The sequence below is a fragment of the Brachycentrus maculatus genome, unplaced genomic scaffold (assembly GCF_059751285.1).
Source record: "Brachycentrus maculatus isolate JH-2025_06_01 unplaced genomic scaffold, ASM5975128v1 h1tg000097l, whole genome shotgun sequence".
NCBI lineage: Eukaryota > Metazoa > Arthropoda > Insecta > Trichoptera > Brachycentridae > Brachycentrus > Brachycentrus maculatus.
In genome coordinates, this window is record NW_028280851.1 from 1,704,286 (window position 1) to 1,716,299 (window position 12,014).

The 12,014-nt window shown below is 33.3% G+C and overlaps 1 protein-coding gene across 5 annotated transcripts in view; it reads left to right on the top strand.

The window, feature by feature from the left end:
- The window catches only part of LOC148310403 (E3 ubiquitin-protein ligase TRIM45), a 35,047-nt gene that overhangs the window by 9,296 nt on the left and 13,737 nt on the right, over positions 1-12,014 (top strand). For 2 of the 5 annotated variants that reach the window (XM_088258518.1, XM_088258514.1), the window contains exons 2-4: positions 773-1,020; positions 9,462-9,622; positions 10,726-10,911. In XM_088258518.1, the coding sequence (XP_088114644.1) occupies positions 773-1,020; positions 9,462-9,622; positions 10,726-10,911 (595 nt within the window). Of the gene's footprint in view, positions 1-632; positions 1,021-9,461; positions 9,623-10,725; positions 10,912-12,014 lie in introns of all 5 variants that reach the window. The other 3 variants (XM_088258515.1, XM_088258516.1, XM_088258517.1) reach the window with 2 other exon arrangements.

Sequence of the window (12,014 nt, forward strand, 5' to 3'; positions counted from 1 at the left end):
TTATTGCAATATATATATTTTACATTTTGAACTTTTTGAAAACTACTCATTATACAAATATGACACGAGTTTCGACACACTCTACATTATTACTACCTTATAAATTTACTCCACTAAATCAAAAAACGTACATACTCGTACATTTAAATGATTAATACTGTTTATAAAAATGATAAATATTACTACCAAATGCTGAATCAATCAATTAAAAAGTAAATATGTTCAAATTAATACTGTTTTAAAAAAAAGAGCCTTCGTTGTTTTCAAAAAATTACAACCCTTGCATATTAATTTTGTAAAGTATTTTTTTTATCTTGAAAACTAAAGTAATCAGAGAGTGTCTTTATTTTTTGTTTAATGAACCGAATTTCTATAAATCCTTAACATTTCCATAAATCGTTTTTTAACCTCTTCTTCTCCTATAGACTTCTGTCCTCTTCTGTTGTATATAGATAGGCCTTTTCTGTATCCTTCCATTCCCTACGGTCGGTTGCTGTTTGCATCCATTTTCTACCCTTCACAGCGGCTATGTCGTTGGACTATCTTTTTTAAGGTCTTCTTTACTCTCCCAAGGTCTTTTTTGTTTACCTACCTCATTTTTTGTTTACCTACCTTTCTGATAATATCATTAGAGCGATAATGAAGGTTGTAAGCTAGAAAAACTAAGCAAATATAACAACAGACTATCATTAAATTAAAATGAGTTCAATATAAGGTGAACAGGTGAATCGTTCGAAATGGAAGTGGAACAATCGAGTTATATATTTGGCAGTTTCTCGCGGAGGCGTCAGGCGGAGGATGGGGGCTCCACTAAGCGCAGGTCCCTGTCGGGGGGCGCCGTGAAGCGGGCGTCCGCCCCGGGGGCGCAGGCCGAACAGGACGCCAGCCAGTTCACGTGCGCTATGTGCAGGCAGCCCTACGTGGAGCCGAGGGTGCTGCCCTGCCTGCACACCTTCTGCACGCGGTGCCTGCAGAGACTGCGCCCCCTCGAAGAGGCGCCCCCGGAAGACGGCTCTGATGGTAATAATAAAAGATTTTTTTTTTGACATCTCAACATAGACGAAGAAGAATTTATCTTCCTTTAGTTTTAAGTGATTATCCTTTTTTGCTAATGAGAGACCGATGGCGTGGAATGCTCTTCCACCAGTTTTAAAAATAGTGAGAGAGATGATCTTAAGAAAAAACTACAAACACATTACATATTTGTTTCCTGAATCATATCCACTATCTTATTTTCCCCAATTTATTCACAGTGAAGCGCCCTTAAGGTAGTATTTTACGAAAATGGCGCTATACAAATTATTCAAATTTATTATGTTAATAGCGTAGGAGGCTAATCCCTCTTAAAAAACAGGCCACAAGGCCTACACCAAGAAGAAGAAGAAGAAGATTTGTGAAATAATACAATCACAACATTTTGAGTGTGTCCAAATATTAATTCACAATGAACCTGGGTTTTCCTCCTTTTATGAGTTATTTAATATTTTTGACATCTCAACATGGATAATTATGAATATGGAAGTCTGGATATTTAAAAGGCTTACCACCTGTCATATGCTGATTGGTAAGTGATCACTTTACATACGTGTAACATTCACCATTCTACCCATGATCGACAAACACACTTCTCAAATATTGAAATTCATGGAAGGAACCACAGATATAAAAATATTATATTTGATAAAATATTTGATTGTAAAAATATTTGACATAATTCAACAGCAAAAAAATATAAAAATATGTATTTATCGTCTTGTTCTTCTTCTTCTTCTTTTTGTAGATCCTAGGGATCTGCTTGTGCCTCCGCATGTCGCTCTTGGGATGTTGACTCCCAGCTGTCTTTCCATCTTTTCGGAGATCTGCCTGGGGGTCTGCGTCCTTCAGGGTTTCCTTGAAGGGCGATACGTGGAAGTCTGTCTTCTGACATTCTGTTTATATGTTAATTCCAGAATCGCCTTCGTTGTATTTTTACAATTATTACACGTTGTCGTTGTAAAATGTAAACCCCGGAAATAAGAGAATATTTAAATACATATAAATCAAGACACATTATGTAGACTCTTAGGTTCTGCTGTCATGTAACACGTCAATTGAAGGGTGGATATATTATTATTAGTAGCGAAGGGATGAACATGTGTGCGGTAGGGCGGGCCCTTGGGTAAGGACAGTTATTTTATTTTGGGCACGTGGCTTGAGACGAATTCCTACGTTATTTATGTGCATGAAAAACTTACAAGGATACAAAATGCCATTAACTTTATTAACGACCTTGCTCTTGCAATATGAATCTTGGTATAAATAGACTTTAGAAGTGAACTTGTTACTTTTTCTCAGGCGGTGATTTGACTATCGATAATTGAATTGAGAGTGTAAGTTGAAGGACGTGAAAAGTTTATTAGACACACTTCGTTACATGAGAGAGAAGAAATATATGACGTAGAGGGAAGGGAAAAGAGAGCCATATATTCTGAGGCCACGGAAGTGGGGTAGAAGAAAACATAGTACTCACTAAGTATACTACTAAGTATACATAATGATACAAAGCGATAGCACAAGACAGTGTCGCAAACATTGTAGATGTAAATGTCAGACGCTTTATATGAACAGTTGAGGTACCACGCGTTGTTTGAGTAATATTTTCAATCTATTTTGTGATTATTTACGTTTGTGTCCTGTGGTTGTTTTTATCCAAAATTTCTATTGTTGTATTTGTTTTAGGTACATTAGTAAAGACGGGAAAAATATATAATAAAAACCCAGACTAGTTGAAAATATTTTTTTTCAGAATTTGCAATGGGCGGGAATCGAACCCACGACGCCAATTTCGAAGTCGAGCGTCTATCGACGGCGCCTGTCCAATAAAACCTAATTATCCTTTTGTGTAAGGTGTTTCACTATATTTTATATAATATATCGTAGTCGTACCAGAGTCAACTAACAAAACGTAAAATGTTCAGGATGGCCATTTTAGTCACTTTTGCTTGGCAAGAAAATAAACATCAATACAGTCATTTTTAACAAGTCAATATGTTATTCTTCCAAGTTTAAAATCCTTCGGGATTTTTTTCAGGGCAATATCAAGCTAGTATGATACCAAATAGTCAATGACTTTAATTAGTATAGTCACTTTCTCCTGTATAACTACGATATACGCCATATAAACCTTGAACGCCTTCACATACTACCCAAGGTTGAAAATAAATAAATAAATGGAATAAATTAAGCTTTATTTTGAGTTCATATAATTAAAATGGAGAAAAACAAAAGTATTTTTTTTTAGTTTTCACTCGTTCGCAAGCGATTTTTAAACGTAACATTAAAAATGGTATTTTTTTAATTGGTACCTATGCTAAGAATATTTTGAATTCCAAGAAACCAATAATTTATTCCCGGGCAGTAAAAATCTGATTCTTCTTATTTTTGAATAAATTCTGGACGTTGATAATCGCGTATCTTTTATCGACTCGTGATTTAAAGCCGTCGTAAACATTTTAATTTCCGTCCAAGAAAAGTTGTTGGTTTTCTAATGTTAGTATGATTCAACGTTATACTAATCTTTTGAAGATTTATAAAAAAAATATCAAGAATAATAATTTTAAAAGGTTTTTTATTAGTGTGTCTATGGATTAACGACTTACCCACCTTCTCTGATAGAGATTTCACATTCTTACAAGTTTTTGCTTTTAATTTGTTTTGAAACTGTAATTTTTGGATTCATAATAGACAAATAATAATATACATTTTTTGCGGTTAAAAAAGTTTGAGATGTGGTGCTACAGGTACATGTTGAGGATTCATTGGTTGGAACATGTAGGGAACAACCAGGATTTAAACATCCAGGCTCAGGAGTCTGGATGCTTACTAAAGAAAGTAACACAACAGCGAGCCAAATGTATAGGCCATAATGTAAGACACCCAGGCCTGCTTCTTACGATTGCGGAAGGCATGTGTGATGGCGCAAACTACAGATAACGACCCGCTCAACCTTCATGGACCAAATCATCTCCGACATGCGTTGTAGCAGGTACGTCGAGTTGAAGAGACGAGCGGAGGATATAAATGGGTGGAGAGTGACCATTAAAGAATCAAACCAATCAGCATATCGTAGTCATACAGGAGAAAGTGACCAAGTGCATTTTTTACAAAAAACGATCATTGACTATTTGATATTTTACTAGCTTAATATTGCCCTGAAAATAACCCAAAGGATTTTAAACTTGGAAGTATAATATATTGACTTGCTAAAAATGACTAACTGCATTGATGTTTATTTTCTTACCAAGCAAAAGTGACTTAAATGGCCCTCCTGAACATTTTAGGTTTTGGTAGTTGGTTACTTTCTCCTGTACGACTGCGATATGTCAGTGCCTTCTAGATATTCAGCTATGTTTACATCACTAGATAAGCTACTTAGATCGGGGGAGGTTATTTTAAATTCATCAAGCGCAGAATACTCCGGCCTCCACATATTTTTGTCCAACGTGTTGAAAGCCAGTAATCCTCTGACCTGTATTTCCGCTATGCATAAATAATTGAATAAAACTGAAACCCTCCCGATGTAAGCAGATTATTGACACAAAATAGATTTTTCCAGTAGTAACTGGAAGGCCGTAAGTATCTCCGGAAGCCCCACCACGACTGGCCTCTTCAAAAGATTTCAATACTTTTACGATATGTTGTGTACGAATTTATTTCATAAAGCAGCTTTTTGCGAGCCGGATATTATTTCTAGACACTTAAAATATATGTTTTGGTTAGCATTACAAAATATAATCGTAGTCATCATTATATTCTAGTTACCCGGAGGTCTTCTCTAGCGACGTAGTCAAACCGCATCGTGTACATAAATATCAAATCGAGGTATATTTATTTATATATATATATATATATATATATATATATATATATATATATATATATATATATATATATATATATATATATATATATATATATATACATATATATTTATATATAAATATATATATATATATATATATATATATATATATATATATATATATATATATATATATATATACATATATATTTATAAATATATATATATATATATATATATATATATATATATATATATATATATATATATATATATATATATATATATATATATATATATATATATATATATTATGTATACTCGGAGAGCTTTAAGTCGTAATATCTACATATTTTACATCGCTATTACTTTAAGTTAAAACTTTAATTATATATCAAAATTACGACGGTATAATTAAATAAACAGGGCCAAAAGAGTTTCAATAATATTTAATTTAAAGACCCTTTGGGTTAGCGTAATAGATAACTCATTAGTAGGCTCTATGTTTAATTATTTTTTTATTATTTCATATATTTTATATAATTTAAGGAATAACCCGCAAAGCGTCTGTTTTTAAAGGCTTGTCTGCAGGTAGGATAGTAACGATAGGGAAGATAAATGTGAAAAATACATTACATACACCTAGACCAATTGAAAATAAATGTTTCTTTAATTTATTTTGCAATTGCCTAAAATCGAGCCCGTGACGTCAGTTTCGGAGTCGAGCAACTACCCGACTACGCCACGGCACTGGCTCAATTTAATTTCGAAAAATCAAAGTAGTTAAAAAAATACGACAAATAATTCATTTAAATTTTAGTTTTTTCCACATTTATTTTATTTGTCCAATGACTGGGTTTCGTCGTTACCAACATCATCAGTCTCATGATGAGTCTGGTGACCTGTGAAGTATTTACGTTATAAATGTATCAATTTATGGAAGTGAAACATTGAGTTGCAAAGCAAACAAAAGATGAAAGCATACTGAATGTAGTCAAACTGCTATCTCTAACAGGAATATGTGGCGAAACGATGTATGATAAATGTTCAAATGGTGATATAAGGAAATAATGCAAGGCATTATCGATAAAATTAAGAAAGGTGATATGAGATGGTTTAAACACATGGAACGATTGAGTGAAAAAATAACAGAAAAACAAATTGTTTGCAAAGACAGATTGGTGTTGCGTTATATTCTCTCTGCCCACCTCTGCGGGGAAACAGCGTGATGGTTATTTAGTTTTATAGGTACACGGTCATGTTACAAATATCAAACCAGTTATGAGACGATTACAACGACCTAAAACAAAAAAGAGACATTTCTCTGTTTTCTTTACTAGCGACCCACCGTATGGCGTCTGTTAAGAAAATGTTATTTTATTCCATGTTTATCTCCCTCACCGAACTAGCCAGAACCGGATAAAGTGGATGTATTGATGCCAAATACAAACCTATTGGTTGGAGAACGGAACGAAGAAGGCCAAAAAAGACTTGGCACGACCAGATTAATCAGAACCCAAAATCTGGCGGTGTCAAACGTCTACGCAATCAGAGGGCATGTACGACTAGATATATGGATGTGAAGGAAGCGAGGAGTGAATGGCAGGACAGACGAGTAAGGGGTTCCATCCTCTCTGCCTACCCTTGCAGAAAAAAGGATGATGATGGGAGTAGTTGGTAAAAAATATCCAACTTATTATTTTTTTAATCCGGTTTCAAAATTATAAATATGTTAGGAAAAATGTAAAGTATTTATTTATAGATTTGGAATCTAATTTGAAGAACTCCATTTTAATTTATATATTAATGTTAAAATCAAACATTGATTTTTAGAGTCTACTAAATTATATTTTATTGTTAAAAACACATACATATAATAGATTTATATTATCCACTGACACTTCGTGATGGAATTGCATTTTTAATTTATTATTAGATTAAAACCAATATTTTTAGCTTTTCCACTTTTTTATTTGACCAGCGACCGGGTTTCGTCGTTACCGACATCATCAGACTGGTGGGAGGCTATACAAATTGTTATGTTATATATAAAACAAGGCAGGAGTTGATAACCATGCCTTGTTTTATATATAACATAACAATTTGTATAGCCTCCCACCAGTCTGATGATGTCGGTAACGACGAAACCCGGTCGCTGGTCAAATAAAAAAGTGGAAAAGCTAAAAATATTGGTTTTAATCTAATAATAAACATAAATATAAAATTTGTGACAATTGTTTCGCCACTAACTAATGTTTGTTTAAAAATGCCATAACAGTTGCCACAAAATTACAATTAAGTAGACTCTACAAATCAGTGTTTGATTTTAACATTTAATTTATAAATTTTGTCTACAGTACGCAGATAAAGTAACCATTAAAAATTCCAGTAGTGATCATGTATTTAAGAACAGTGTCCGTCGATGGTTGCTTCTCGTCGGAAGGGTAGAAAGTGAATTAACTAAAGTCCAAGTGTAATTATTTTATTGTAAAACCTTTTTACTGTAAATTGTTATTGTATCTATTGTATGTAATGTATATAATCTAATAATAAAAACAAAAAATTGTATTACCATGTAAATATTTCGGCTCAACACAGGCAATGCCTAAAGAGGCGTAATACATTTAGTAAAAAAATCTATGTATCTATGAAATAAATAAATAAAAATTAAAAATTAAAAAAGCGGTTTTAATAAAGCGTCTTTATATTGTGATCCAGCCCTGGCAATGATAACTTCCTCAATTCTGGACTACTTGTCTCTAGTCTCCATACAATAAGGTGATGCTGTGATACAAGGCAGAGCTCGGTTCTGCTCGTGTTTACGCGATCCCTGCAAGAGACGGGAGACGGGCAGTTTTATCGGTAGCAGCCATAACTACTGGCAAATGTTGCGCATTGTAAACAATCGTGTTTTCATTGGACAGACTACAGAACATGCTAGCAAAATATTGCTTCATTAACCCTTTTATAACTTAGAAATGACTATTAAGTATATTTTTTAATAAACTCATATCGATCACTCCTTTCAACGACGTCATATATCAAAAATCGTCAATTTTCAACTGTCCATGTTTTCGGAATGCACAGAAAATGTACTATATCCCAGCAAAAGCGGCATATTTTTAACTTAATATTTACCCGCTACAGGGCAGAAAGTGTTGTTTTTACATTTTGAAGAAAAGGTATTGTTCAATTTTTTTTTTAAATATCAAAAATATTTTTCAAATGGAGAAAAAACATTCAGGTTTTACCTAAAAAGATCTGTTGCACAGTAAAAAGTTTAATAAGTGGCTTGATATTTATTTTTAGTACATTTTATTATATCTTTAAACTTTAAAAACGATCTACTGAAAAATCAAGTTTTTTTTATATATGACGTTGTTGAAAGGAGTGAGCGATATGTGTTATCATGACAATGGTTCTAATATGAGGCTGTCAGTGCAAAAGTGGCTTAGCCCTTTAAGTTTTCATATATTGACTTACCCACTACAAATTATTAAAAACGTGTTTAAATTACATCTTCAAACCCTTATCCGCATCTTGATGGTAAATAGGGCACTGCATCGTAATTAATCGTTACTTACATTAAGGCAAGGTGATCACTCCTGCGCTACAGGGACCAGTCCAGGGTAACGTTAAATAAATATATTACAGTGAAAAATCACAAATATTTATTTTAACCCTTCCCCTCCCCCTGTGAATAGAACCCGGGACCTCCAGTATAGTAGCTAAACGCGCTAACCATTATCCTTGACTTACCCACTACAAATTGTTTAAAACATGGTAAAATTTCTTTCTTTCGTGGAAAATCACAATGTTATTGCTTCAAATATAAATTATAAATCTATTTTACTTTCTTCTTTTCCCCAATTCATTCACAGTTAGGCGCCCTTCAGTTAATATTTTACGAAAATAGCGCTTTATAAATCATGCAAATTTATTTTTATTAATATGATTATTACGAAAAAGTTTTATTCGTTTCCAAACGACACTGGGCGATAAAGGGTTAAGCGTTATAGCAGGATTAATAACTTGGGTCGAATGTGTTATGAAAAATAATTAACTCGGAACACAACTGTTCTGTGATTTTGAAGTGCCTACATAAACTTTATTATAATTTCATCATCGCATACACAAAAAATTGTATAAAATATACAAAATTCTAAAAATGAGATTAAAAGAAATATTTTGAATTTGCGAATGAAAAACAAATATACATTGAATAACAATGCGTCACCTGATGATTGCAACTCCTGACCACTCCCTTGATCATGTCAAGTTTTCTTCGGTCTCCCTTTGCTCCTATTTTCAACTACATTCGCCACATGAATTTATTTTACAGTTTTCTCTTCACCTATTCGGTTCACATGCCCAAACCATCTCAACGCACCTTTTTTAATTTTATCGATAGTACTTATCTCAGCCTTATTATGTTTTTTCTTATCTCCATTTTTATTTCACCATTCGAACATCTATACATCGTTTAGCCGCACATTCGTCTGAGAGATCGAATTTCGACTGTATTCAGTCTACTTCTTTTGCCAACCCCATACTTCACTTCCATACATAATGACTAGAACCAGGACTATATAGTATTCTAAAATTACATTTTTTCTTATAGTATCCATCAACGAGAAGACGGAAGTTTCCGGTTCCGGGTCGGGTTCCGGGTCGGCAGGGTCGGGATACGAGAGCGAGCCGAGGGACACGTCATCAGACGGAAGCTGGACCACCAAACGCAGCGCCGACCAACACAAGAGAGTGTTAGCTTATGGTAAAAAGGTAACACTCATATTATCTTCATAATAACTAGAGTGTGAACGCCTCATTGCAAAAGCAGTGGCCAGCTGTGGTGTAAGGAATCTGTGCGTAAATCGAGAATGAGGGTATGCGTCAAATATCGTAGTCATACAGGAGAAAGAGACCAAGTGCATTGTTTTACAAAAACGTGATCATTGACTATTCGATATCTTACTAGCTTAATATTGCCCTGAAAAAATCCCAAAGGATTTTAAACTTGGAATTATAGTATATTGACTTGTTAAAAAAGACTTACTGCATTGGTGTTTATTTTCTTGCCAAGCAATCGTGACTTAAATGGCCCTCCTGAACATTTTACGTTTTGCTGGTTGGTCACTTTCTCCTGTACGACTACGATATGTACATATATAAAATTGGCTGCGTCATGCTTTATAGTACGAGTATTCATTATTTTAAAAATTAAACACTTGTTTACTACCACTTTTTGAGTTTTATTTCATTACACACGACTAGTTCCGAAAACTTCAGTTGTTTTCATCGACATGTGATCATAAAACTAACGAGCAAAAAAATTGTATATATATATATATATATATATATATATATATATATATATATATATATATATATATATATATATATGTATATATATATGTATATATATATATATATATATATATATATATATATATATATATATATATATATATATATATATGGATATATATATATATATATATATATATATAAATATATATATATATATATATATATATATATATATATATATATATATATATAAGTTATATTTTAAATATAATATGTATACTTATGTGTTTTATAAAATTTGGTCACAAAAAAAACTAACTATCATGCCGCTTCCCCGCAGGGGTAGGCAGAGAGAATAGAACGCCCCACCACTATGTCTTTGCAAACATTCTTCGCCTCTTCCACGTTCATGCATCTCCTCATACATACCCGCCGATTGTTACGACTCCTAACCTGACCACTTTCAAGTATTTGGTCACTGCATTATAGAAAACAAAAAAATAAAACAAAGATCAACTTTTCAAAATTAAATTGCTCGTTTGTAGTCAACGATTATCGTCTTGTAAAATGCCTAGGTGTCCATCTCCATCCGGGGGGGGCCGGTCCTGTGCTGTCCCCTGTGCGGGGCGGAGTGCCCGCTGGGGCCCTCGGGGGTGCTCGGCCTGTCCCCGCACTTCCTGCTGCAGCACAGGATGCTGGTGGCAGACCTGCACAGAGACCCCTCCAGGCTGCTGTGCGACATCTGCTCAGAGGATGTACCCGTAAGTGTCGCAGTCAAAAATATAATTTTCAATAATCTCATGAATAGGCGCTAGACTGCAAAACTGGCGTCGCGAATTCGATTACCGCCAAATGCAAAATAAATCCAACAAAGATTTATTTTGCTGGTCTGCGTGTTTGTAATGTATTTTTTTTACATTTATCATCCCTATACTAACTATCCTACCAGCAGACAAGCCTCTAAAAGTAAAGACTAGACCTCTAGAAGTTCCTTGAAAAAAAACATAAATTGTTTTTTTAATTTATCTACTCATGTGATAATGATAATATAAAATTATAACGATGATGGAGGTTATTGGCTAGAAAATCTTATCAAATGTAAACACTGGACTGTCATTAAATTAAAATGAGTTCCTTAAAAAAAATTAAACATACCAAAAAGATTAAGCATGAAATTATAAGAATTAATAGGATGATATGATATATCGCTCACTCCTTTCAACAACGTCATATTTCAAAAATCGTCAATTTTCAGTTGTGCATGTTTTAGGAATGCCCAGAAAATGTACTATATCCCAGCAAAAGCGGCATATTTTTATCTTAATATTTATCCGCTACAGGGCAGAAAGTTTTGTTTGTGCATTTTGAAGAAAAAGTATTGTTTAATTATTTTTTTAAATATACTAAATATTGTTCAAATGGGGAAAAAACATTCAGGTTTAACCTAAAACGATCTGTTGCACAGTAAAAATTTCAATAAGTGGCTTGATATTTATTTTTAAAACATTGTATTATATTTTTAAACTTTAAAAACATTCTCCTGAAAAATAAAGTTTTTTTTATTTATGACGTTCTTGAAAGGAGTGAGCGATATATGTTTCACTGATTTCTGTGTACTTTCGTTTCGAAAATTTATTCCGCTGTCACTTTGTGGTAATATCTATTGCCAATGTTTCTACTGATATTGTAAACAGGTCGTTCAACTTCATCCTTCAACGTCCCAAGGACACAACTCTAAAATTTAGTCTTAGCTTCACACACATTGTATGAAAATGAAGCGGAATACATCGAAACACGTGTCATAATAGATTTTACGAACCAAGTAAAACTTAAATAAAAATGTAAAGGTATTACCATAAAATAG